At 42.6% G+C, this 27,529-nt stretch overlaps 1 protein-coding gene across 1 annotated transcript; it reads right to left on the reverse strand.

Moving 5' to 3' along the window:
• Positions 1–1,555: 1,555 nt before the first annotated feature.
• LOC109877812 (neuronal acetylcholine receptor subunit alpha-7) lies at positions 1,556–27,134 on the reverse strand. The gene is made up of 10 exons (XM_020470021.2): positions 26,724–27,134; positions 23,481–23,620; positions 21,061–21,105; positions 17,999–18,108; positions 16,357–16,436; positions 14,821–14,988; positions 12,871–13,065; positions 7,196–7,282; positions 5,637–5,746; positions 1,556–3,617 (listed from the first exon to the last, which is right to left on the reverse strand). Exons 1-10 carry the CDS (start codon positions 26,776–26,778, stop codon positions 3,051–3,053), a joined length of 1,557 nt encoding a protein of 518 aa, XP_020325610.1. The 5' UTR covers positions 26,779–27,134; the 3' UTR covers positions 1,556–3,050.
• Between the last annotated feature and the right edge of the window lie 395 nt (positions 27,135–27,529).

The raw sequence follows: 27,529 nt of genomic DNA on the forward strand, positions 1-27,529 counted from the left end.
AAGAGGCCAGTGCGCCGACAATACTTCTTGGGCCAAAATGTCCGCTTCCGTTGTCGTATTGTTTAGTGTGCTTTCCCTTTCTACTCTTAAAGGTTCCTCCCAAGGCTCTGCCATCTGGCCCATTCATGCTCTCTTTCACTAACAATAAGATATTAATAACCAACACATCTGTGTGATGTCAGCCTCCGAGAGTAGATGGGTCCGACGGCCAAGACTTATCACTTTCTAAATTTACAGTCACTCTTCTGGGGGCCTCGTATAGAGTGTGTGTTTGTGTGCTCCCTATGTTCACAAGCGATAAGCCACTGCGTTGAATAATTCCTATGTTGCCTCTATTCAAAACAACAGTTTCAATTGGAATTTGTCAAGTTCAAGGGACTGTTATTTTTACTTTACAAACCAAAGGATAGAATTACAGGGGATATTTCTCCACTTGTTTTTAGGGCTGATTCTGTACACTAGGGAGCCAAACTAACCTGTACTGAGCTGGGTCGGTTACACATCCACCATAGTTGCAGGAACTCTAAAGGACAATGTGGAAAGAAAAGTTCAGAGCCAGTAGTTTGGTTTGGTTTATAGTGTGAAAAGGGAAGGCTACAACTGCAACCCATTCTGTGAGTTGGCTGGTGGGGCTAAAACCAATGTTTCTTGTTCGCCTGTCTGTGTACTGTGCTTGACTGAGTTATTCTCTCAGTCCACGGTTGTCTCTTTTTTTTGTTGGTCATGTTAGTTTCCAGTTCCCTGCTCTCCTGGTTCACACCAGTTTGCTTAATGATAATTCTTGTTTCCAGATGCACATGAACATCATGACAGTAACGCTAATGCGTTAGTAACAAGCACGGCAAATTAACCTGTACATCCCAAATGCCACCATATTCCCTACATAGTGCACGACTTTTGACCAGGGCCCATAGGGTAGTGCATTATATAGTGTGCCATTTGGCCCACAAACTTGTACTTCACTGTACCTGGCTGTCGAAGCAGCAGAGAACCGCTCTCTGTAAGAATGTGTGCTACACAGGAAAGTGTCTCTTCCAACAAGTCATTAGTGTGGCTTCGTGGCTGTAATAAAAAAAAGAACAGGTTTACAAGAGCGGATTAGCAGAGCGCAGTGATTCGCAGTGACCCTGTTTCAAGAGGTGACATTACAGAAGACTGTAGTACCCCTCACTGTCTGACACACACACACACACACACACACACACACACACACACACACACACACACACACACACACACACACACACACACACACACACACACACACACACACACACACACACAGACAGACAGATAGATCTAAATTGCATTCTGTAGAATTAGAAAGGTAGACTGTAGACTAGCGGTTAATGCAGGGTTTCTCTAACTAGGTCCTCGATACAGCCAGTATCGTCGTGGTTTAGAATCCGGCCCTCTGCCTTCGTGCTCTCTGTCTATTTCTCCTCTGTCCAATAAAAAAACTAATCCTAAAAATTCTATGTCAAAAATTCAATCTTCCATCCTGTGACACTTCATCCATAGAAACATTAATAATTGAACACAGGCTTCATACACATCACGTGACATCTAGAAAAATACATTTATTTTTGTGCATGGATCAAAATGTATTCTGGGCATGGATGCAAGTGCACATAAACGACAAAGGTTTAAGGGTTAAAGGTTAAATGATAAAGGTGGACGGGAAGAGCGGTAGGCTCCCATGCAGCTTTTACAGTACAGAGGAACAGTTGAGGAGAACAGAGGGCGATGGAAAACCCAAGCCAGGGTCATATTCAGAAGGTATGAAACCATTTTCAAACTGCCTGGGGGTGTATTCATTACTGCACAACGTAGCAAACTGCTGCAAAACGTTTGGCAATGGAAAAACGGTTACCAAAGAAAACAAGAGTTTCTATTGGACACATTTAGTTAGATCCTTCCCGTTTGGATCCTGGTGAATACACACCTGAAGTATTCGAGCAGAACTTGTCCTTCATTCCAGGGTGACACTAGGGATCACTGCACTCCACTGCACCTGAACTCCCTCATTGTACGCTTTTCGTCCAAACACTTACGTCAAATGTCATAGGTTCCATGCATGTCAAATGGGTCAGTGGCACAAAGCAGTGAAACAAAGAATAAATAGCACAAAAATCACAAGTCCAAAACACTGTTACAATTATTATTGGCATGGCTGTTCTCTTGGGAATTGAACGTATAATGCAGAAGGAAAGAAAACAGAAATGATCTACATTTTGCAATTGGGGCAGTTTCTTCAATTCACTCGAGCAAATCTATGAAACGAGCTTTAGATTGAGAGAAACTCAGCATGAACGTTAGAGATTTCCTTTGAAAGGCATAAACAAGGGAAACTACTTTTTCCATTTTACATGTACTGTACACGAATGAACATTACAAACACCAATCTTTTTTGGAACAAACATTTTCACCCATGTATACTTCCAATAGCCTGTGATAAAATCAAATTAATCCTTACGTTATCTAGCTAACATATCAACGATCATATATATCTCTTGAATTTTTTGGTTAATTTAGCTCAGCTTGAATATGCGTTTTTGATGGTTGATTAATATATACTATGCCAATGTCAAGTGTATATTTCTCAAAAATATGGATTTCAGTAAGCTAGCTGGTTAACTCAATGATCCTGCTTTCTGGAACATCCCCAAAGTGCTACTTAATATACACAGTCATTGTTGATGAAGACCTCAATTGATCACAGATTCACACCACATATGATGAACACATTTGTATTGCTATAAGTTGTGCCATTATAATAGCCACTCTAAATACAGTAACGTATGTGAAAAATATGTGAAAATACTGAAGAGTGGGGTAGTCAGCTGATATAAGTCATAGGTAAAGATGTGAGGTAAAGGTAAATGCATGTGAGTGCAAGTGGGAATGTGTGTGTGTGTATATGTGAGATTGTGTGTGAGACTGTACGTGTGTGTGCTTTTGTGTGTGTATATATGTACACCCCCCCCCCCAAACAAACACACACACACACGTGACCCCATCCCTCTCATCCTCCAACACAAACAGCCCGCTCAGGTGAAGAAGTCTTTGGAGATGGCTTCCACGAAGTTTGGCGCTGACATGAGGATGCCGATGGTGCAGAGGATGGTGAACACAGAGAACGCCATCAGGCACAGCCGGTCAATCACAGATGCCGCAAACTTCCACTCATTGCACAGCGACTCGTCCTCGTCCTGGCCCCGGAAGCGCTTGGCGATGTAGCGCACCTCTTCCAGGATCTTGGACATGTCGGAGTCCACGGGGCTCGCCACCCCCACCCCGGTGCCGCCTGCCATGCTGCCCAAGTTGGGCAGCCCGGCCCCGGGTAGCAGCACCTCCTCGTCCCCTGCCCCCACCAGCCTGGAGCAGATGACGCCAGAGTCGGGGGTGGTGGTGTAGTGCATGCCCTCCATGCCCCGGAAGCCAATGTAGAGCATGTTGCCATTGGTGGGCTGGAGGGTCCCCTGGCTCATACTGAGCTCCACACTGGAGAGGCTGTTGCGCGGATGCTTGTTGTGGCAGGCCAGACGCACACGCTCCTCGCCGGGCCGCTTCATACGCAGGAACCAGGCGCACCAGTTCAGGAGCACCACGCGTGTCTTTGTGGGGAAGAGAGAGAGAGAGAGAGAGAGAGAGACAGAGAGACAGAGAGACAGAGAGAGAGAGAGAGAGAGAGAGAGAGAGAGAGAGAGAGAGAGAGAGAGAGAGAGAGAGAGAGAGAGAGAGAGAGAGAGAGAGAGAGAGAGAGAGAGAGAGAGAGAGAGAGAGAGAGAGAGAGAGAGAGAGAGAGAGAGAGAGAGAGAGAGAGAGAGAGAGAGAGAGAGAGAGAGAGAGAGAGAGAGAGAGAGAGAGAGAGAGAGAGAGAGTGTGTGTGTATGTATGTATGCGTGTCAGTGTCCGTGTGTTTATGTACACCAGGGGGAGGAGAGACAAGAATAGAATATCAACAACAGAGGAGAGAAACATGCACAGGAGATAATCACTATGCAAGCATTGTGCATTCGCTCCCAATTCTAACACGGACACGGACAATTTTAACATGGCTTTTCAGTCCGATTATGTTCTCTTGGTATACTGTAGCTATACATGTTTTCGAGAAAAAAATATCAGTTTACAATATTTTTCACATCCTATCGATTTCATTTCCTACACCACATTATTTTAAGAACGTGAAATGTCAGAATAATAGTAGAGAGAATGATTTATTTCAGCTTTTATTTATTTCATAACATTCCCAGTGGGTCAGAAGTTTACATACACTCAATTAGTATTTGACGGGTCAAATGTTTCGGGTAGTCTTTCACAAGCTTCCCACAATAAGTTGGGTGAATTTTGGCCCATTCCTCCTGACAGAGCTGGTGTAACCGAGTCAGGTTTATAGGCCACCTTGCTCGCACACGCTTTTTCAGGCCTGCCCACAAATATTCTATAGGTTTGAGGTCAGGGCTTTATGATGGCCACTCCAATACCTTGACTTTGTTGTCCTTAAGCCATTTTGCCACAACTTTGGAAGTATGCTTGGGGTCATTGTCCATTTGGAAGACCCATTTACGACCAAGCTTTAACTTCCTGACTGATGTCTTGAGATGTTGCTTCAATATATCCACATTTCCGTCCTCATGATGCCATCTATTTTGTGAAGTGCCCAGATCCACCTGCAGCAAAGCACCCCCACAACATGATGCTGCCGCCCCCGTGCTTCATGGTTTGGATGGTGTTCTTCAGCTTGCAAGTCTCCCCCCTTTTCCTCACAAACATAACGATGGTCATTATGGCCAAACAGTTCTAATTTCTTTTCATCAGACCAGAGGACATTTCTCCAAAAAGTACAATATTTGTCCCCATGTGCAGTTGCAAACTGTAGTCTGGCTTTTGATGGCAGTTTTGGAGCAGTGGCTTCTTCCTTGCTGAGCGGCCTTTCAGGTTGTTTCTATATAGGACTTGTTTTACTGTGGATATAGATACTTTTGTACATGTTTACTGCAGCATCTTCACAAGGTCCTTTGCTGTTGTTCTGGGATTGATTTGCACATCTCGCACCAAAGTATGTTCATCTCTAGGAGACAGAATGAGTCTCCTTCCTGAGCGGTATGACGGCTGCCTGGTCCCATGGTGTTTATAGTTCAGATCACAGAAAACATATGACAACACACTCGGTACATAATAAATGAGTGTTCCTGCTATAGAAAAAGTGTTGGAATAACCTCTGGTAACCTGCCGATATAATGGCTTACATCTTGTTATTAGCATGTATGGACCTTTATCATGTCTAATAAGGCTTATAATTGCATCATCCAAATTGTCCAAAGTTCTGTTCTCTCTCCACTCCCTTCCATCTGCCCTTCAAGCCTGGCCAGCAGTCTCTCCTCCCCTCCCCTCCCCTCTTTTTCAAATCACATTGGCATTCCTCTCACGCCAATACTCAAACTGCCCACTAACCCTGACTAACACACACACACACACACCTCAGACCAAGGAGCAGCCGCTGATCCGCTGATGTAGAACCCTTAACCTTCAGGTCCAATTCTACCTTAATGGAATGTCAGCATTTGGAATTCCGAGTGTATCCGGCGTTCCGAGTGAATGCAGAACGCGGGAATGGGCGGACATGGACTCACCCACTTTGGCATTTTGGCTCCGTCCGGGTCATGATGGTGGTACTGGAGGACCAGGACGGTGGCGATGACGGACAGGCCCACGATGACCATGGTGGTGGCAAAGTACTGGGCTGGAATACAAATAAATAAATATATATATATAGAGAGAGAGAGAGAATAACTCTGAGGAATCATAGGGGATTATATACTATGGCAGGAGACCAAGGGCACATTCAGTTAATATATGCCACAGATCACATGCTTTTATCCAAAGCGACTTCCAGTACAGTGAATGCATACATAGTTTGTGTATGTGATCCCTTTGGGAATTGGACCCGCAACCCTGGCATTACTTGTGCCATGCTGTTACCAACTGAGCCACACAGCAGGAGGTTTTTCCTGTCTTGCATACTGATGTATGCCCCGAAAAAGAGCCTCTCAGAGATGAGCATCTGAACCGTGCCTGGTGTTCAGTCGGTCGCAGTGTTCAGAATGTTGAAGATAGTAATGTAGCTAATAAGGGATGTCTGCAGAAAATACAACATTTCTATCTCTAATCTCTCTGAACGCTACGGCAAGCTGCAGGGCCACCCTGCCCTACACGCAGACTATGCAACACGGGGTGCAATTTCGTAATTTGGTAGTGCAAATGTTCCTCAAATATGTCAGTCAATGACAGACATAGTATGATAAGGTTAGAGCCAGCCCTGGCAAGCTGAATATGTTCCTCAAGGCAGAGACCAAATGGGCCATCATATCATGTTAGGGGGGGATAGCTTGAAGATAATGTGGAAGCAATTGGGTGGCATGCAGGGAAATAGCTGAGATGAGGATATCAATATGTTTAAGAATATAAATATCTGCCATTGGTAAAAATATGACGGTCATTGGGCTTGAACTGCAGATTCATAAGCGGAAAAGATTACACGCGCACATCCATTGCTTTGAGCATTGCTCAATATCAATACATTCATCAAATTATAAAAATAGCCTGCTAACTATACTCCCACGCGGCACTGCAATCAACGCCAAGTCTCTATTCTTCCATTTGCTTGTCAAATGAATCCATTGACCCATTTGCTTGCCAGACTGACTGCCTGCCACTTGAGCGCGGAGGTCTCAGATGCTAAGTAGTCAGGGTTGTTCTATTCATTAGGGCACAGCGTAGTAAAATGTTTTGCCAAGTTCAGGTAGTCCCTCGCTGTCTCAGTATGTTTTCCCTCCATTTGGTGCTTATAAATACACCCCAAGTTTCATGGGTGAGTGATCGCACTTATATCTCGTCAGTCCAACCGATTAATGACCTAGTGTATTCTGTAGCGTCACTGTCTGTGACAAATGAGGTGCCACCCAGTTTCGCTTTAAAGGAGCGTGTGTCACTTGTTCTGTTTCATCAGCTCTTTCTACCTCAGTCATTGAGGGCCGGTTCGTCTTACCAATGTGGTGACACAGAGGGGACAGATGGATAGACGAAAAGGAATGAGTGGATGACTGGGATGAACAGACGGCTGGAGAAACGGACAGATGAGAAAATGGATAGATGGAGTAGGGTGAGGATGAAGGTCTCCCTGAGCACTTACCTATGAGAGGAACAGAGTCGGAGGTGGCCGGCATGATCTCGGCTACCAAGAGCATGAAGACAGTTAGAGAGAGCAGCACAGTGATACCTGGAGAAAGGAAGAAAAAGAGGGAGACAGACAGACCATTAGAAGACAGAACCTACTGTACATCACCAGACATGCTGTAATCATGTTAAGGTATCCTAGTGATTAGCATGTTATCATAGTGATTATCACATTATCACAGTGGTTATCGTGTTATCGAAGTGATTCTCGTGCTGTCATAGTGGTTATCGTGTTATCGAAGTGATTCTCGTGCTGTCATAGTGGTTATCGTGTTATCGAAGTGATTCTCGTGCTATCATAGTGGTTATCGTGTTATCGAAGTGATTCTCGTGCTGTCATAGTGGTTATCGTGTTATCGAAGTGATTCTCGTGCTATCATAGTGGTTATCGTGTTATCGAAGTGATTCTCGTGCTATCATAGTGGTTATCGTGTTATCGAAGTGATTCTCGTGCTATCATAGTGGTTATCGTGTTATCGAAGTGATTCTCGTGCTATCATAGTGGTTATCGTGTTATCGAAGTGATTCTCGTGCTGTCATAGTGGTTATCGTGTTATCGAAGTGATTCTCGTGCTATCATAGTGGTTATCGTGTTATCGAAGTGATTCTCGTGCTATCATAGTGGTTATCGTGTTATCGAAGTGATTCTCGTGCTATCATAGTGGTTATCGTGTTATCGAAGTGATTCTCGTGCTATCATAGTGGTTATCGTGTTATCGAAGTGATTCTCGTGCTATCATAGTGGTTATCGTGTTATCACCATGCCATCATAGTGCTTATCTGTATTATAGTTATTATCATGTTATCATAGTCATTATTGTGGTTTATGTAAAAGAGAGAGACATTTCATTTTCAACCGCCATGGGGCGGCAGCGTAGCCTAGTGGTTAGAGCGTTGGATTAGTAACCGGAAGGTTGCGAGTTCAAACCCCCAAGCTGACAAGGTACAAATCTGTCGTTCTGCCCCTGAACAAGGCAGTTAACCCACCGTTCCTAGGCCGTCATTGAAAATAAGAATGTGTTCTTAACTGACTTGCCTAGTTAAATAAAGGTGTAAAAAAAACTATGTACAAATGAGAAGAAAAGGGTAGCGCATTCATTAGAAGTGAACTTAGAAAGGCTGAATGTAAATGGAAGGCCTGTCAACTTCAAGTGTTCTACGAGATAATGAAGGATCTGATGAGAACTTACTTGTTGCAGTTAAAGATGCAAGAGCGAACTACTTCTCTACCCTGATCTCCCAAAACGTCTGTTTAAGACAATTCATTTATTTAACTAGGCAAATCAGTTAAGAAAAAAGTCTTATTTGCAATGACGGCCTACCCCGGGCAAACTCGGACGACGATGGGCCAATTGTACACTGCCCGATGTGATACAGCCTGGATCCGAACCATGGACTGTAATGACGCCTCTTGCTTGGATTGCCCTGCCAATGCATCGTTGTTCTTCTCGGGACATGTTTTAAAATTATATTTCAACATTTGAGGTAGACTATATATTCACACCGGTAATAAATCTGAGTGAACATATATTGAAATAATTTGCTTTTATTTTTTATTTTACTGGGCCTGCATCAGATGGTCAGTCTGATTAATTATGTTGGCTTGCCAAGTGATGTGTAATTTATTTTGAAATCCAGCCAGTGTGGGGATATGCAACATTTTTCATTTTTATTCACCCACAACCTGCATTCAGAATGACGGCCAGGGTAGGGGAGACTAAGATATCAGACTACCTAAAGCATCTAAACTGGAACAATCATTTCAGTAACTTTTGCAATAAGTCCAAGTAACAGATTGGAATATTTTAGAACCATTTATGTTATTTATATTTCAGTCTAAAATGAATGAATGAATCAATGCAAAAACATAGATATTGAAACAAACAATTCAAACATCAAACCTGCAAAAGAACATGCTGGGAAATAAGATAATGAATGGTTTTGGTTCAACTCTGGTTATTAACACCAACACTGGGGTTCTTTTACACCACTGAGAGTTAATTTAACTCCCGAATCAACACTACAAATGTTACACTGAAATTCAACACCAGTTGACACTGGCCAATTTACTGTGTTCTATGAAAGTGACACATCGGCAGGCCTCCATACAGTTCAATAACCTTTTCGAATTCTTTAGACTGTAGATGCACCATTAAGAACCCCCCCACACTTAGCTCAAAGGTTCTTTATTGGAATAGAGATCTCCAAGGAACCTTAAGAAGAAGAACCATTTAAAAACCTTATTTTATTCAGTGTACAGTGGGCTAGGACTCACCAGCAGCACACTTCCCAAAGTTTTCTAATGAACTCTGAGGATCAATAAAGCCAGGCGATCCAAGGATCAAGATGGATAGAGCGCTTTCCTCTCATTAACCACTACTGTATTCTTCGATGCATCCAGTCGATACATTTGTATACAGACACAGATGGAAACACACATGCATGCAGACACACAGGAACACACACACAGCACGCACACACACACTATCTTGTGGAATCACTTGGGAAAATGTTACTTGCAGTTTGACTCGGAGTTTCAAGTCAGTTCATTGCCAGCAGATATTGATTTCAGACCATAAGTCATCCAGTGGGAGGGGGAGACGTGGCTCAAGTAGTTAATTGAAGCATCTTGAAAATGTAGTTTTCTATAATACTGTCTCAATATGCTCTACATTAATTATGAGCATAATACATTGTTTAGGGATGAGCCATGTGCCAGATCCTATCAAACCATAAGCCATTTTTATGCCACATCTTAGTTTTACATACAGAAAGTATTCACACCCCTCAATTAAAAAAAAAATGTTTTACAGCCTGAATTTAAAATGGATTAAATTGAGACTTGTTTGTGACCAGCCTACACACCATACCACATTATGTCAAAGTAGAATTAGGTTTGTGTAATTTCTTTCAAATAATTACAAATGAAAAGTTGAAATGTCTCGAGTCAATTAGTATTATTTGTATCTATTTAACCTTTATTTAACTAGGCAAGTCAGTTAAGAACAAGTTCTTATTGAAATGACGGCCTACCCCCCAGGCAAACCCGGGCGACGCTGGGCCAATTGTACGCCGCCCGATGGGACTCCCAATCACGGCCAGATGTGATACAGCCTGGATCCAAACCAGGGACTGTTATGACGGCTCTTGCACTGAGATGCAGTGCCTTAGACCCCTGCGCCACTCGGGAGCCTGAGATAATGCAAGTAAGTTCAGGAGTAAAAATGTGCTTAACAAGTCACGTAATAACTTGCATGCACTCACTCTGTGTGCAATAATAGTGTTTAACACGATTTTGGAATTACTACCTTATCTCTGTACCCCACACATACAATTATCTGTAAGGTCCCTCAGTCGAGCAGTGAATTTCAAACACAGATTCAACCACAAAGACCAGGGAGATTTTCCAATGCCTCGCAAAGAAAGGAACCTACTAGTAGATGGGTAAAAAAAGCAGACATTGAATATCCCTTTGAGCATGGTGAAGATATTAAATACACTTTGGATGGTGTATCAATACACCCAGTCACTACAAAGATCCAGGTGTCTTTCCTAACTCAGTTGCCGGAGAGGAAAGAAACCACTCAGGGATTTCACCACGAGGCCAATGGTGACTTTAAAACAGTTACAAAGTTGAATGGCTGTGATAGGAGAAAACTGAGGATGGATCAACATTGTACTTACTCCACAATAATTGACAGAGCGAAAAGAAGGAAGCCTGTTAATAATAAAACAATTTCTCCAAAACATGCATCCTGTTTTCAACAAAGCCCTAAAGTAATACTGCAAAACACTTTTTTGTCCTGAATACAAAGTGTTATGTTTGGGGAAAATCCAATTCAACCCATTACAGAGTACCACTCTCCATATTTTCAAGCATAGTGGTGGCTGTATCATGTTATGGGTATGGTTGTAATCGTTAATGACTGGGGTGTTTTCAGGATAAAAAAGTAAAAAAAAAAAAGTTTTGACTTAAGTCTTCTTAAAAATGTATGTAAATGACTGTCTAACGATAATCAACAACCAATTTGACAGAGCTTGAAGAATTGTGAAAAGAATAATGGGCAAATGTTGCGCAATCCAGGTGTGGAAAGCTCATAGAGACTTACCTCAGAAAGTCTCACAAATGTAATCGCTGCCAAAGGTGCTTCTACAATGTATTGATTCAGGGGTGTGAATACTTTAAGTAAATTAGATTTCATTTTCAATAAATTAGCAAACCTTTCTAATTTCTAACATTTCTATTGTTTGCTCAGCCACGTTTCTTACTCTGAAAACTAGAAGCATCTAAAAGCACCTGTAAATAGTATTTGTCATCAATTGTACGATAACATACTGTAGATGTGGTTTGTTGCATACAACAAGAAAAAAACACACCCATGTTAAACACCTATATCCTATGCATAGAATTGGAATATTAATCATATTATTATGGTCCTACGTAGTTGAACTCATTCTGGCAGGTAGGCTGCTTCATACACACACACACACACGCAGACTCACAAAAACACAAAACACACAATCATCTCCAGGTCTCTCTGGGCAGGCAAGAGAGGGCATTTCCAGTTCACCTGGTCTGAGGATCCAGCCAAAGCTCAAGCCCAGTCATGCACGCAGACAGGCAGACAGGCAGCCCACAGCCACAACCCAGCTACAGCCAGAAGCATAGAGGTCTTGGGGGACTGGCCCCTGCAGCGCTGCTCTAACAGAAGCACACCGCAAATATCTGGCCCCCCTCTGCCATCACTGGGAAGACTGGTCGCTAGTCTGGGCAGTGCCCATAGGCAGTGGTTAAATGTGTTGTGTCTTATGCACTGTAGTTTTTTGGGGGGGTTACATACTACTGTAACTACCTATAGCATATAGATGCAGCTTAAGCATGTCACAAGCTATCTGTGTGAGGATAACATATGCTCTTTTAACTCAGTTTGGCAGTGTGTGTATGCCTGTGTGTGTGTGTATTACTGTAGGTAGGGATCTGTGTACTGCCAGTCCACCTAAATGAATCAAAGTGGATGAATGAATTCAGATGCAGCCAAGTCAACTGGCATGAATAATGTATTTAGGCCTACCTTTTCAAAATTGCTTTTTACTTTTGTTTTGGGTAAACTGCAGACATGCCCATCAGTCAAAATGGCATAGGATGAATTATACAGAGACATCTATATGTAAAAACCTTCACATACATAAACATCTCTACTGTATATAAAGTTTGGTTCATGTAGACAGAGTGGGTTGTCCGGTCAGTGAAGGGGGGGCGTTTAGTTGCCCTAAAATTCAACAGACGGCCTTTGGGCTGAGTGTCGGTCCTGCTAGCATAGATTGAACGCCAGTCAAGAGTGTGCACTTTACAAACCTACTTCCCTCATACGCACGGACACAAACACACAAACAAATATTCAGCGACACCACACATTTGGCACACAAACATTCCGTATGTTACTCATGCATTTGTGATAGAAAGCAACAGAGCAGACCATAACAGTAGGGTACAACCGCTGTCTAAAAACGCCTGTTTCATCACAAGAAGAAAAGCATACCCTGGTATGGTATTTAGTCATGTACCTTACCAACACCGCTCACACACACACACACAACCCTTTCACGCACACGCACCCACCCCAGTCTCACCCAGTGAGATCTTCTCTCCAGAGTCCGCAGGCAGCAGGAAAACGAGCAGGGCCAGGGTGGAGATGAGGACACAGGGGATGAGCAGGTTGAGGCCGTAGTAGAGGGTGCGTCTACGCATCACCACCGTGAAGGTCACGTCAGGGTAAGGCTCCTTACAGCAGTCATAGAAACGCTCGTTCCGCCGTCCGGGGACCTCTGCATCACACACACAGACAGAGAATTACAGTATCGGCACACGTATGCATCCTTATTGTATACATAGATGTTTACTGTTATACTATCTTATACCATGGCATTGTTGAATACTTGTTTCTGATTGGCTGGAAGGGCATTCTAGAGTGCGCATTATGTCCCTATTACCCACGGTACAATTGAACGGTATCATTTTATAGCTATGAAGTTAATTCTTACATGTTCTATGTTTGAGCTGCTTTGAAAGCAAAAGTCGAGCTGAAAACATGACTGGCTTTGTTGAATTTGATTTTTATAATAGCAAGCTAGGATGAAGGTTTGGTTAGCTAAGGTAGCAAGTCTGTTTGGTTGCCAAAGGAACTACCTTAGCTGTCTAGCTAGCTAGTAAACTTGCTAGCTACTTCAGTGGATGTTGTCACATTTCTACTGGCAATATATTTATAGCAGCAAATATGTTAAATTATAGTCATGGTATGAACGGGTTATAATCAACTCAGGGCTCTATGCTTTCTCTGGAAAATAATGCAACTCCGTGGAAGGTTTATTCCACTCCGCTAGCACATCGTGGAACACACCTTCCACGTCATGCATTATTTTCCAGAGAACGTATAGCCCCTCGTTGATTATTTCTTACATAATCACTGCCAGAACACACCAATAACAGGCTTCAACGACTAGCCTCTTGTTATCAAGAAAGTACATCAGGGAGTGAATATTGTGAACAGTCCTCTTACATGCTTCACTACTTATGATCTTTAGAACACTGGTTTTGATTGTGTATATGGCCATATGGGAGGGAATCATAGAGCATGTTGATGGTGAAATAGCCAGATTACTTCCTGCGATTTCTATTACGTGGGGCCTCAATGCTCCATTGGTTGGTCTCCTAAGGACACATTCCTCACTCTCTTGCTCCATCATCTCTTGCTCCATCTCTCCCACTCCATTTCTTCATTTCCGTCTCTCGGAAGCACATGTATGTGTTTTGGCTCCCCAGGGAGCGATGAACAGGCCTTTGTTAATCATTAGCTCCCAACATGACTCTTCCGTCTATGTAAAAATAGAGACAGCCAAGGTCTCCTAGACCATTCCATTTATGGAGGGTGAGGGCGGGCGCAAACATCACCTAATAGAACCATTCCATCAGGGGTGGTAAAGCCTCATGTGTTTTTCGTGTCATTCCCATTCTGAATAGAGCTCTGCATGCGAAAGAAACACCAGGGTAAGGCAGCAGTCAGGGAAACCGAAATGCCAATTGCCCGTCACACTTTGTTGCGCTTGATTTGGCAAATAGTGCCTAGATTCGACGACCCCCCCCCCCCCCCCCACCCCAGGTGAAACGAGCTCCATGGAAGCATCTGCCAACCCACCCCTGCAGGGGGTTCACTAAATAACAGCAGGACAGTTTTAATTGCTGTTGAATAAATGTAGGAACATAATCATTGTTATGTAAATCCAGTTCCATTCCTCAACAACCAGATGTCTTTAGAGGCATCAAAGCCATTGGTCTTTTGAATATTAGTTCAGTCGTGGCTGCTAGCTGCTTTCTATTTTTTATTACAATGAATGTGGATCCTCAGAGCTGCCCTAGTTCGCACACTACGTCTAGCATAGATCTTACATACAGGGAACTGTGTGATATTTGAAATAGTAATCATAGAACCAAACCTCAGACTTCTTCGAGCATAATCCACACTTAGTAATTTCTTTATCATCTCTTGCTTTCTATGGCTCTCTGCCATTCGGGACTGAACTTACCCACAAGGTCCCACTCTCCATTAGCAATGTATCCAGTCACATCCGCCTCTATCATCTGCAGGTCTAAAGACCAGCCCCCGTATGTCCACGAGCCAAACTTGAGGTCACAGCGCTGGACATCGAAGGGAAACCAGCGCACGTCGATGTAGCATGTGCTCTTGAAGATTCCTAAGCAGCAAATTTGCTTAATTGTATAAACTGTTACCGAAGCAATACATCAATAAATGGTAAACAGAATGGAAGGATGGGATGAAAGAGGGATATTAATAATAATTCCCCCTTGTTATAAGGGGGCCAACAACGAAGCCCTGGGGAACTCCAAACTGTTGATATGAGAGGGGGAGAAGAAGCAAGAGCCAAACCAGCCTGAGCATGATGGATTGGGACAGGGCTCTTTGATTTACATGCCCTGGATCCCCCACAAAACAAAATGGCAGAAAAAGGTAATTTGTTCCCAATCTCTAAGAGTCTGCACAGCGTTTCCGGAGTAGCCATTCTGCCTTTGTTGGATTACTTTTCCCTGCAATAAGGGTCTCTCTGGACATTTGTGAATGGCTGAATATGACTGAATTAGTTAGTCGTTGATAGCAGGTCGGCTGTCATGTTTTGCATAGCCCCCTCTTTCCGTCCATCCAGACCCCAAAGTAATTCATGTCCGCTGTCTATCGTGATGCAGCTGTTTGTGGCTCTATTGATTTCTGTCAGTTACAACTCTGTGTTTTTCTCAAATTCCTGCAGTCAGCTGGAGGGAGATACTAAGACAGGGTGCCATTTGCGATCATCTTCCTTACACGTAGGTCCTGCTGGTTCCCCTGTTGGTGACATACTGTCAGGGACTTGTATGTCTACATCCCGGAGGTTACATTACTGGGTCAGAGAAGATAGGGTCAAACTAGGTGGTAGGGTAGACATGGGAGAGGGTTGTGACAGCTTATAGAGACATTACCCCCCGCATCCAATTTCCACATCTCAGTCACTGCCTCGTTCATAACTCTGAGATGAATCAATGCCTGTCGCAATGACATTCATAAAGGTCATAAAGCTGATTTACAGACTGATTTGCAGATAGGGAGCTATTTGACTACACTGCACTCCATATCTCGACGGAGACCATGTGTCAGCCAGCCCCACTCGACACACACCCACAATGGTTCACATGTCTTCTAATTCGGCATGGCGTTGTGTAGAATCTAGTTAATTCAGCTCTGCACGACTTAATCCATTAGGTTTGGGAGGTTCATCATCACAGGCACCACTGGCTTTGTTTGTGGGAGCAGAAAAAAAACTAAATGAATAGTGGAAGCTTGGAACGAACACAGAGTGATTGCATCATCATTCAGATCCGTAACTTTTCATGGCTGTTTTTATTGGCCCAGAGGGACCTCTCTGACCAAATTGACCTGGCTTATTTCCTGACCTCAATACCATTTTGACACAATTTCCAGGCCCACTGATATATACCAGTGGAGGCTTTTGCAGGGAGAATAAGGAGAATGGACCTCCCCCTGTGATCTAGGATAAGTTAAGGAGGCTTACCTGGGGGGAGATACTGGCAGTAGCCAGTGGAGTTGACTAGGACGTTGGTGTGGAAGCTGGCGTCAAACCTCTCGTCAGCGCTGAGCATTTGGACACAGATTAGCAGTTAGCATCCATCAGTGCTTTATTTGCACATAAAATCTAACCTTGTAGATTTTGTGGGAAAACAAGACCGTAAAGAGCTCAGCAGAGATGGGGTGTCACTGCCGGCGCAAGGGCTGTGTAAATCATAGTTACTCAGCATAGTGCAAAACAAATAGCATAGACCAGGGATCATCAACTAGACTCAGCCGCGGGCCAATTTTTTCTTGAGAGGATGGTCAGGGGTCCGGAACATAAATACAAATAATTTGTAGACGGCAAATTTACCGCAAGAAGCCCAAACAGATATAAAATTGGACTAAAACATAATCATTTCAAACCTTGCTTACATGTGTATACGATCCCATATATCTAGAGAGCTATTATGTGTGCGAATACATGGAGCTGATTTGCTGGTGTTTTTTTACAGTCTTTTATGTCCAACAATAGAAAACATGGGGGGACAAATAAAATCCCGCCAGTTCTGGAACCCTGGCATAGACTAACACACTGTACACACACACGCACACACACTGTACACACACACACTAGTGAAGAAGTTGCATTAGAATGTGAATGAGCAGAGTCGAGCATGTGCAGATTAAGCAGGCTCAGCTGCTTCACAGACAGCCCATACACAAAGAAATGACAACGACAGACACAAACACACACAAACAAATCAAGAGCTGCACAGTGCCCCCCCCCCCCACACACTTGGATAATGTATCAGTCTGTGCTTCTCTTCAACATAAATCCATGTTACTCCAGCTAGCTGTAGCACTGCAAGATACAGGCACAGCAGTGCAGATGAAAGTGTCTCTTCATAAAAAAGATAAGCCTATCAGCATCTGACTCAGACAGCAACCATTCACCTTTCCTATTTACTCATACGTTTCTCTCAAATAAACGTGTCACCTGTATCTGATCTGCAAAATATACGTTTGATGGTCTACACAGGAAAAACAATTCAGTAGAACACTGTGTGCTAATTAAAAAGTTCCTCTACAACGTCTGCACATTCTTCAGGGTCTCAATGTTCTCTGCCTCTGATATCGCCCCCGCTCGTTACACTACTGACATCAACACATTGGACAAGTTATTGGAGCTTATCTTTGATCGGGCCTCCTTCTCTAAATGCAAATGGAGCTCTGCTCCGTTCCTGATGCTCTCCATAACAATTGCTCAGTATAAGGAAGCATATCCAGACTAGCCTCGGCTGCTAGCGTAGGCACTCTCGTCACATTGATATCTTTAACAAAGAAATATAAATCATGACAGGCACATAAGCTATTTTTACTATTTTTTGATGTACTTAACATATTATGGCTCTGATATAAGATGCAACACATTCAGTTCGCTGAATAGTCATTGTGTTGAATGAATGGCATCGAATGAAGACAAACAACACCACACACACACACACACGCAAGTGCATCAAATGGACGATGGTTCACCTTCTCTTAAATCCAAATTCTAACAGTAAATGTTACTGGCTAGCTAGCCAACACACTGAATGAATCCCACAATACAGTACCATGATGTATGAGTAGTGTTTACTTACCTGTTGTAGAGGAGAATGTCAGGCCTCCATATCTGGGTGTCAGGGAACCTGACATTGGTAACTCCAGGGTAGTCTGTGGTGTTCCACTGCAGGTAGTAGTCAGTCCAGTACTAGGAGACCACACAGATACAGACTAATGTGTTATAATCAAGTGTGTTATTTACCCATTGTAGAGATTGACACTTACACGTGTTGTGAGACATGGTCCAGGTTAACTACATAATAATTTGCACCAGGTGCAATAGGGTTCAATTAAACAATAAGGCCAGAAGCGGAGTGCCTGGATACAGCCCTTAGCCGTGGTATATTGGCCATTTCCCCCTAAAAAACAAATGTGCCTTATTATTATTAACTGGTTACCAACATAAATAGAACAATAAAGTATTTTTGCATCATACCCGTGGTTGTCTGATATACACACGGATTAAATTATGCCTTCACCCTGTGTTATTCCTTCTTATGACTTTAATTTGGCATTTTTGTTTTACATTCTTTGGTCAATTTCCTCTGGGAAAAAAAACGGTTTAACTGTGAACTTGGTACAAATGCTCAGTATATCTGGACCTAATAATCTGCCCACGGGGTAACTGTATAAGGTTACCTAGCTAATGAACAGAGCGAGGCATACAGAAAAGTACAAATTCCCAATGACTGTGAAACATCCGTGTAAAATATCTATGCACTCTGAACGGCTGGTCAGGCACGGAGAGGTATATTATTAGACTTGAGCGGTCTGCCCAGACCTCGTATTTCCACCGAATGTCCTCACACAGAAGACGAGCCTATAACTCTGGCCTCTTCCTCCCCAAATGGAGAACATTTTTTGAGCAGCACACCACAACCCCACTCTGGTGAGCCTCTCTCAGTTTCGTTGGAGGCTCACTGACTCACTCTCTCTTTCTCTAGTCATTATCTCTAATTAAATAATTACCTTCTGACAATGGACTCATCCTCATAAATATTCCCTGGCAAAGGACAGGTACGCTTAACTTAGTCCAAATTGGACGACATAAGTGGGTCATTTAAATGGACTTATCTTGTGGCAGAAGGTATTGTTTCATCCCAGTGGCTAACCAGCTTTAGGAGAGTTATGTATGGGGAGAGGAATCCCCAAAAAATCAAAGTGAATACCTCTGAGTGAATAATCTCTGTTCACTCAAAAGTGTTCCTTAACTCCCACATGTAAATAAATGTTATGCTGTCAGAAATATGGCACGCAGTAAATATGCACAATAAATTACCAGAGAGGAGGCATCTGCTGGAGATGGGAATTCACGCTGTAGATCATATTTTTCTCTTGTGGGCTATTTATGCAAGTTCAATCATTCCCTCTGCCGGCATGAAACCTTTAAAGAGCCGCGGTAACGGATGTTGACATTTGAAAAATACCCACAGCTCGGGGCATAGAGACATCTCTCCCCTCAAAATACAGACTTCCAGGACCAGAGCCTGGGCGGATCGCTTTCCAAAACATTGAGAGAGGCAGCAAGGAAATTCATTGAGCCCTTAAAATCAAATTAAGCTAAAAGACTACTTTGCACTGGAGGCAATTTAACAAACAAAATGTGCTGGAGAAAAGGTTGAGCCTGAGGGGATGAAACAACCTTTCTCACTGAATGAAGAGTGTGAGACGTTAGGAAGGGATTAGTTGCTTCTCTAAATTTTAAAAACAACTTTCGTTAAGAGACCGTGAGAATTCTGGGAATTCACAATACTGATAAGAAAGCTCATTAAATTTGAGAAGAAAACTTGTTTACATACAGTATTTGTATTCATGTCTTTACTGTACTGTTTTGTCATTATGCATATACTTAAAAACCAATACTAGTATTATAAAAGTAGCTTCTAACTGATAATAATCTGCTACAATGTCCTTTATGTGAACTGGAAAAAGCACAAGTCTTCCACCCCATCACTGCCAAAGGTGCAAAAGGAACCAGGCTTTTGAGAATGCTCTGCCATGTCAATGTCTGTCTGTTAACAACATACAATTGTATTGTCATTCTTTGTTTAGAATGAAAAGCGCGCGTTAGTATAGAAAAATAATCACCCATCAAAAAAATACATTCGATCTGAGCTTTAGCAATGACACTCGCTTTTTCCAAAGGGGACTTGAGTTCACAAAATGGCCGAGTGGAGTAGTGTACCACATAACAATGTGTGCGTGACACCATTCAGTAAAAAAATAAAAAAAACTCAGGGAAGGTTATAGATGACTTCCTACAAAAACGTATTCAAACACCATATTGACAAGACAAGCCTGACAGAGCCTTTCAACTCCACATGGAGTGTCTAAAAGGGAAATGCAGTATTAGTAGAAGCAGAGCGAGCATCGCGCCTCCTTTTTCGCTGTTGAGGGAGTTAAAAAAATTAAAAAAATTGTTCTACAGCTATTTATCTAGGTCAAATACTAGGGTTTGGGAGAAGCCAATTCATTTAGATACTTTGGGAGTCAAGTTGGAAAAAAAACCTGACTAAATAATTTGGCTAAAGGCTTACACTTATCATGAACATTTGATTCACAATTTTCTTCTGAGTCCATCTAGGCACTGTCCCTTTGGCGCTCGCCTAGCCCATCTGCAGCCTAGCCCATCTGCAATGGTCTGTGAGAGCACGGTTTAATTTTCTTAATGTAGTGGCACTCCCCAGTGAGGGTTGGGAATGGAGCTGAGGGCCAGTTTGTCAAGGATGAGGGGGATAGGATGGGGAGGGGTGTCGGGGGAAGTTTTTGGGATAAAGGGCAGAGCTGACAGACACATCCATCAAGCTTGTTAGGTGTAGTAGATCCTCAAAGGACGTTCTTGAGCATGACCCTTAAAATTCTGCACATTTAATGTTGCTTGGTAATTGAGGAGCATTAGTAGAGTTCATTGATATACAGGGGGCCTAATTGTCTGACTCGATAAAGGAGGACAGATGATCACAAAAGACACTCTGCCCGGGAGAAGGAAAGGGGGTGATGGGAGGACAAGTGTCTTGATATGAACCTCTGTCTGTTTTGACGCATATCTTCACATGCCACATACTCTTAGACTCGAGGTTCGAATGATGAAAGAACTCACCAGCTGTAACCAGATGTTGGTCGTCAGGACCTGGTTCTTCTCATCCTGTAAACATGCAAACACAATCAATGTCTGTCACCAACCAATGCTAGAAAATGTTCTAATTTGTCGCTCCACCTGCCACACTTAATAAAAGTCTTGCTGGAACAGGACTTTTCGCTAGCTTGTAATTCGTCTTAGATATGGCCACTTGCCGATAAAGGGCAAATGACTATGAATAACGTCACTTTGATAAATGCCCTGCATTTTAAATCCTCTCACCAGCAGGTAGCAAAACATGTAGCTATCGCATCTGCGTAACAACACCACCAAGGGTTTCTATTAAAAGACACACGCTGCTCCAAAGCAATGGTTGAGGTGAAAAGACCTGAGGTAAATGTTGTTTAAAAGTGGGAAGGTTATTGGTCTGTGGGTGCTGGGCGGTGGGTAATGTGGCATACTTAAACTTTTACCAGTGGATGCATATCATTTTTTCCCCTGTTTATGGGTAAACGCTGCAGCCGCCACAGACCCCAGCTGTTGGCATTGGAGTTCCAGGAAGGCTCAACTGTGTGGCTCCATAAATGGTCACTGGCCAATTACAGTAGCTGCAAACATGAACCTCATGCTCACGGACTCACAGATTAATTTGATGACTTGTTTTTTTGAACTTTTTCAAAGTATATTTGTTAACTTACATTTTTTTTTCTCCCCCTCACAATATATTATATGTAATGATCTTAAATCATCCTTGTAATATTGTATAATCATGGACGCAATGTGCTCTGTACCCTAAAATGTGATTAGCTAACAGTAAAATGGGAGCAGGCACGTGTAGTGAATTGTGACTAATGTTTCCCAATCCAGCAGGGCTCCCACTGCACGAAATAGGGTCTCATTTAATCCCAACGCAGCACACAGCTGGGGTCCCCCCCCAAAAACACAATCTCCACCAACAACAGAGTAGAAATGGTGAAACAAAGAATGAAACAAATAATGACAATGAAATATTCAGTGTAGCTATTTACTAAGGGATAGGCAACTGTTCTCGAGGGTCCCTGTTAACTGAGATTAACGTAATAGCCGGTGTTAATACATTAACCGTTGTTACAGCCTCTGTGTGCAGACTTTTGTTCCAGCCCAGCACAAACACACCTTTCAACTAATTGTGGTATTTGAAGTAGTTTATCATTTAAAACTGTGTATTAGAGATGGGTGGGAACAAAAGCCTGCACACACTGTGGCCTTTACAAGACTTACAGTGATATTTGGAAAGAAGCAGCAAGAGTAGTATCGTAGAGAACAGTAGGCATGAAAAGTTGAAATAAGATTGTTAAAAATCACTCACTAATGTCACATTTGTCAAAATGCTCTGCCTGGGAAACACGCTCCCTTCCAATTCCGTCTCTGATATTATGGTAAGTGATCATTTCAGCACATTCACCATTCTCTGCCTGTGCTTTCCTCCCATCTCGATTATAGATCTACAGTACGCACAGACAGTTCCATAGAACGTGTATGATATACACTCCACCCAGGGAGGCTGTTTCTGTCACAACAGTAGGATTTGGGCCAAAACAGTATGCTCATGACCGGGTGGATTCAAATCCCTCAACTACTGCTACTTTGCCACAAATCCTCACTTTCCTCTTAAAAAAATAAATAAAATCTCTTCAATAACAAATACGTAGATACTTTGAAAAACAGTGGTATTCTGTGGAGCCAGGGAACGTCAGGGTTGTCAGATGCTGGGTGTAATGGTGGAGAGATGAGGGCCACCGTATGTTGTTTCAGCTCCCCTGCTGGCAGTGCCCTGGCAGGGGGGAGTGCATCAGACACACAGGGGGGAAAAAGGTCTGCTGCCTCTCTCAGCAGCACTGTGGGTGAGCTGAGCACCGACCGGGAAACACAGCCGCACAGGGAGCCTTGTTAATGTGGCTCACACGTGTGTGTGTGTGTGTGTGTGTGTGTGTGTGTGTGTGTGTGTGTGTGTGTGTGTGTGTGTGTGTGTGTGTGTGTGTGTGTGTGTGTGTGTGTGTGTGTGTGTGTGTGTGTGTGTGTGTGTGTGTGTGTGTGTGTGTGTGTGTGATATCATCTCTAGTGCCTCAGAGGGGAGATCTGATATATCCATCACTATGGGGCGGCAGGGTAGCCTAGTGGTTAGAGCGTTGGACTAGTAACCGAAAGGTTGCAAGTTCGAATCCCTGAGCTGACAAGGTACAAATCTGTCGTTCTGCCCCTGAACAGGCAGTTAACCCACTGTTCCTAGGCCGTCATTGAAAATAAGAATTTGTTCTTAACTGACTTGCCTAGTAAAATAAAAGGTTTTACACATTTTTTTTAAAAATGTGTTACGGTGATGTTGTCAGTGTTTCTTTCATTGTGTGCTTACAGTGTGTGTGTGTGTGTGTGTGGGTTGATAGATGGCTCATCAGACTCACCACATCCATGATCTGCATGAGGCTGAAGCTGAAGTGTACGGTGAGCGAGTGGGAGTCATTGAACACGGGACGCTCCAGAGGGTTGTAGTTTCGCATCAGGTCCTTGTACAGTCTGCGCTGGTGCTGTCCCTGTAGAGACACTAGGGGCCATTCATGCCCGCACACACACACACGTCAAAGACACTGACATCCCACATCACCCACAGGTTGCAACCCCTACATTTTTTTGCATTTTGTATGTTACGGTCTGGAAAAATAAATAAAAGCTCAACCAAATGTAAATCAAAACTAGACATTGAACTGTATGTAGTCTGTGCACAGTGGGACAGAGATCTGATCAAATTCCAACTCCGAAGAACTTTATAAAACAGTATAACAGAAAGCATTTATTTTTGTAGTGCCAATTTTTCACACATTCAGTAAAGTCAAGGCTTTAAGATACAGCATAATTTTTTTTATTTGATACTGGTGTGCAATTTCATACAAAGTTATACAACTATAAATAAAGGCAAACAAAATAATCTCGATTGTATGTTTTTGAACCCCATCCGGTCTCATCTGCTTCACGTATCTGGAGACACATCAGTCTGTCTCTATCAGCTCAAACGGCAACTATAACCTCAAACGGCAAGGTAGTGCAGTCCGGAAAAACAACCTGGTGTCAGAGCATTTCGTATTATTCTGTATGTAAATTTTAACATTCCATTTAGTATGATATGTCATGGTTCGTATGGTATGTATTCATTTATGGATGTCCATCATACATTTTGTATATTTTCCAAATTTGCTAAATGTACAATGTGTTAGAGATTTGCTAAATGTACAACGTGTTAGGAATTTGCTAAACTTACAATAAGTTATGAATTTACAAAACACATGATATGTTACAAATTCCAATTTGTTGTGGCTAACATTAGCTAGGTGGCTAACGTTGATGTTAGCTAGGCTAAGGTGAGGAATTAGGTTAAAGGGTTAAGGTTAGGGGAAGGGTTATCTAAAAGGGTTAGGGGAAGGGTTAGCTAACATGCTAAGTAGTTGCAAAGTAGCACGTAATGAAAAGCAGCTAATTATCTAAAGTTGTCCGTGATGAGATTCAAACATACAACTTTTGGGTTGCTAGACATTTGCGTTATACTCCCACCTATCCACCACTCCTTGCCTTAAGTAAAATTCTGTCTTGTGTAACCATACCAAATGTAACATTTCACAAATCTTGGCTTTACCCTACTGTTACATCTAGTCTATGAGATCAGGTTGGGGAAAAAAATACCAAAATAGTCCAAATACATCCTCATCATTCACCTTTGAAACTGAGTTTTCCACTTCATTGCTGATCAGAAGATCTGCACCCTTCAGTTTCCACTTGTTTGCTCTAAGAGGCGTAAATTGTACCTGCTGATGCACTACATTAACAAAAGTATGTGGACACCTGCTCGTCAAACATCTCATTCCCAAAATCATGGGCATGAATATGGAATTGGTCCCCCCTTTGCTGCCATAACACACTCCACTCTTCTGGGAAGGCTTTACACTAAATGTTAGAACATTGTTGCGGGGAGTTGCTTCCATTCAGCCACAAGAACATTAGTGAGGTCAGGCACTGATTTTGAGTGATTAGGCCTGGCTCGCAGTTGGAGTTCCAATTCATCCCAAAGGTGTTCAATGGGGTTGAGGACAGGGCTCTTTGCAGGCCAGTCAGATTCTTCCACACCGATCTCAACAAACCCTTTCTGTATGGGATCTTACTTTGTGCACAGAGGCATTGTCATGCTGAAACAGGATAGGGCCTTTCCCAAACTGTTGCCACAAAGTTGGAAGCACAGAATAGTCTAGAATGTCATTGTATGCTGTAGTGTTAAGATTCGGGCTAGATCCAGATTTCCCTGGATCTAGCCCGAACCATTAAAAATACCAGACCATTATTCATCATGGTGATCTAAGGTTTGTGTGCGGCTGCTCGACCATAGAAATCAATTTCATGAAGCTCTCTGTTCTGTGAGCTTGTGTGGCCTACCACTTTGCGGCAGAGCCGCTGTTACTCGTAGACGTTTGCACCTCACAATAACAGCGCTTACAGTTACGCAGGGCAGCTCTAGCAGGGCAGAAATGAGAAAAACTGACTTGTTGGAAAGCTGGCATCCTATGACCACGCCACGTTGAAAGTCACTGAGCTCTTCAGTAAGGCCATTCTACGGCCAATGTTTGTCTATAGAGATTGCATGACTGTATGCTCGATTGTATACACCTGTCAACAACAGATGTGGCTGAAATAGAAGAATTTTAAGGGTTGTCCACGTACTTTTGTGTATATAGTGTATAGTATGAAGTTGGAATAATACTGTGACTTTGTGAAAATGATGTCAATGTCGTTTTAGTGTAAGAGCTGTTTGAAAAGACGGTTTTGGTAGGATGGAGTCTTGGCCTGCCTGGTGACATCATCAGGCTGATCATCAAAAGCTGAGAAGTAGACGAAGGTGTCTAAATCGACGTTTGTGTCTAAAGTGATGGGAAAGTGGTTGAAATGTCAGTTATTTGTAAAAAATTGGAAAATAATTGGTTAATGCGGTTACTAATATTGTTAGATTGGTAGAGTATATTTTAATATCGATTTCAGATCTTTTTGTGTAAATTGTTGGAAAAGTGGCCAAAGTAGATGATTTGTGTCAAAGGTTCCATTGTTTAGTGAATAGAGCGGCATGTTGGGAATCATGACGTCACAATGGGCCCTTAAGAATGGTGCTGGAAATCCCATGAAAGTCGGAGGACAAAAAAGCTTAATAAAAAAAGAGATCCAAAAAAGTTGTATGCAAGCAACTCAAACCAGACCAGTTTGCACTTTTTTACGTTTGAACGGCGTTTTTAGCTTAAACAGTATAAGAGGAGTAGTGTGTTAAATAATAATAGTAGTAATAATAAGTATGTAACTTATGTCTAAGATTTAAGTGGGGACTCTTGCTACAAGGCGCACTGTTTCATGTTCAAAGTGTACACAGGTGAGGGACCTTGTCCTTGATGCTGTTAATGGCCGAATAATGGCTGGTCCGCCACGAAGATAAATCTATGTCGATGTAGGCTAAAACAATGTCAGAAGAAGCTACACTTCTAAGTTTCTCATGTAACCGAAACAAGGCTAGCCCTCTCTGTAATTGACAAAGCCCTCTCTGTAATTGACAACGAACATCTAACCCACGGTTTCAAAATCTCACTATAATAACATTATGACACATGCACAACGTTGCCTACCGTGAAACAAGCAGACGATGATAAGTAAATAAAGGGTAAAAATCCGAGCCTCCATTGCATGACAGACCAAATATGCCTCCTATGATAGCCTAGACTATGTGACAGTTCCGAGACCACTGTTATACAGTCACCGGTAATTAAAAAACGCCAAAAAGTCACCGGGCATCCCAGACAACGCCTGGCAAACGGTTGAAAATAGTTGATAACGAGGCTTGACATGCGAAGATACGGATTTGTACTTGTGCTCCGGGGGGGTTGGTCGGGTGCTCTTCCTTGAAGCCTTCCAAAATGAAAATGTGAATCGCGACACTAAACTCACATGGCTGTGACAGAACTAGTCATGCTGTCCTTGCAGAGGCAAATCATCGAATAACCGCACTGGCAGCTAATATTTCGAGGAGGCATACAGTAGGAGAGTGTGACAATCATTCACTGGGAAGTCTTAACATAATGTCTATTGAATATGAATATGATTATGACTAGATTACATATGTTTATGCAAAAACGCACAAACACTGCATCACCTGTAGATTTAGCTAATAATATGGCAAAAATTATGGCGAGAGAAAAGTAAATATTAGGGTGGATGAAATAACCCACAAGCCTCAAATGTATCCTTTATGAAGTGAAAGAAGCCACTGTACTGGGCTGTTAATTAAAATGACTACCTGTAAAAAGACGATGTGTTTCCATAAAGGAAACAATTACATTTAAAGTGTGAGGCACCATCTGACTAATAATACTTTATTATCTCTATTCCATACTTTGAAAATGAGGTAGAAGTACAGAATGATCCTTTTGTATCT

Source organism: Oncorhynchus kisutch, linkage group LG22, assembly GCF_002021735.2.
Source record: "Oncorhynchus kisutch isolate 150728-3 linkage group LG22, Okis_V2, whole genome shotgun sequence".
Taxonomy (NCBI): domain Eukaryota; kingdom Metazoa; phylum Chordata; class Actinopteri; order Salmoniformes; family Salmonidae; genus Oncorhynchus; species Oncorhynchus kisutch.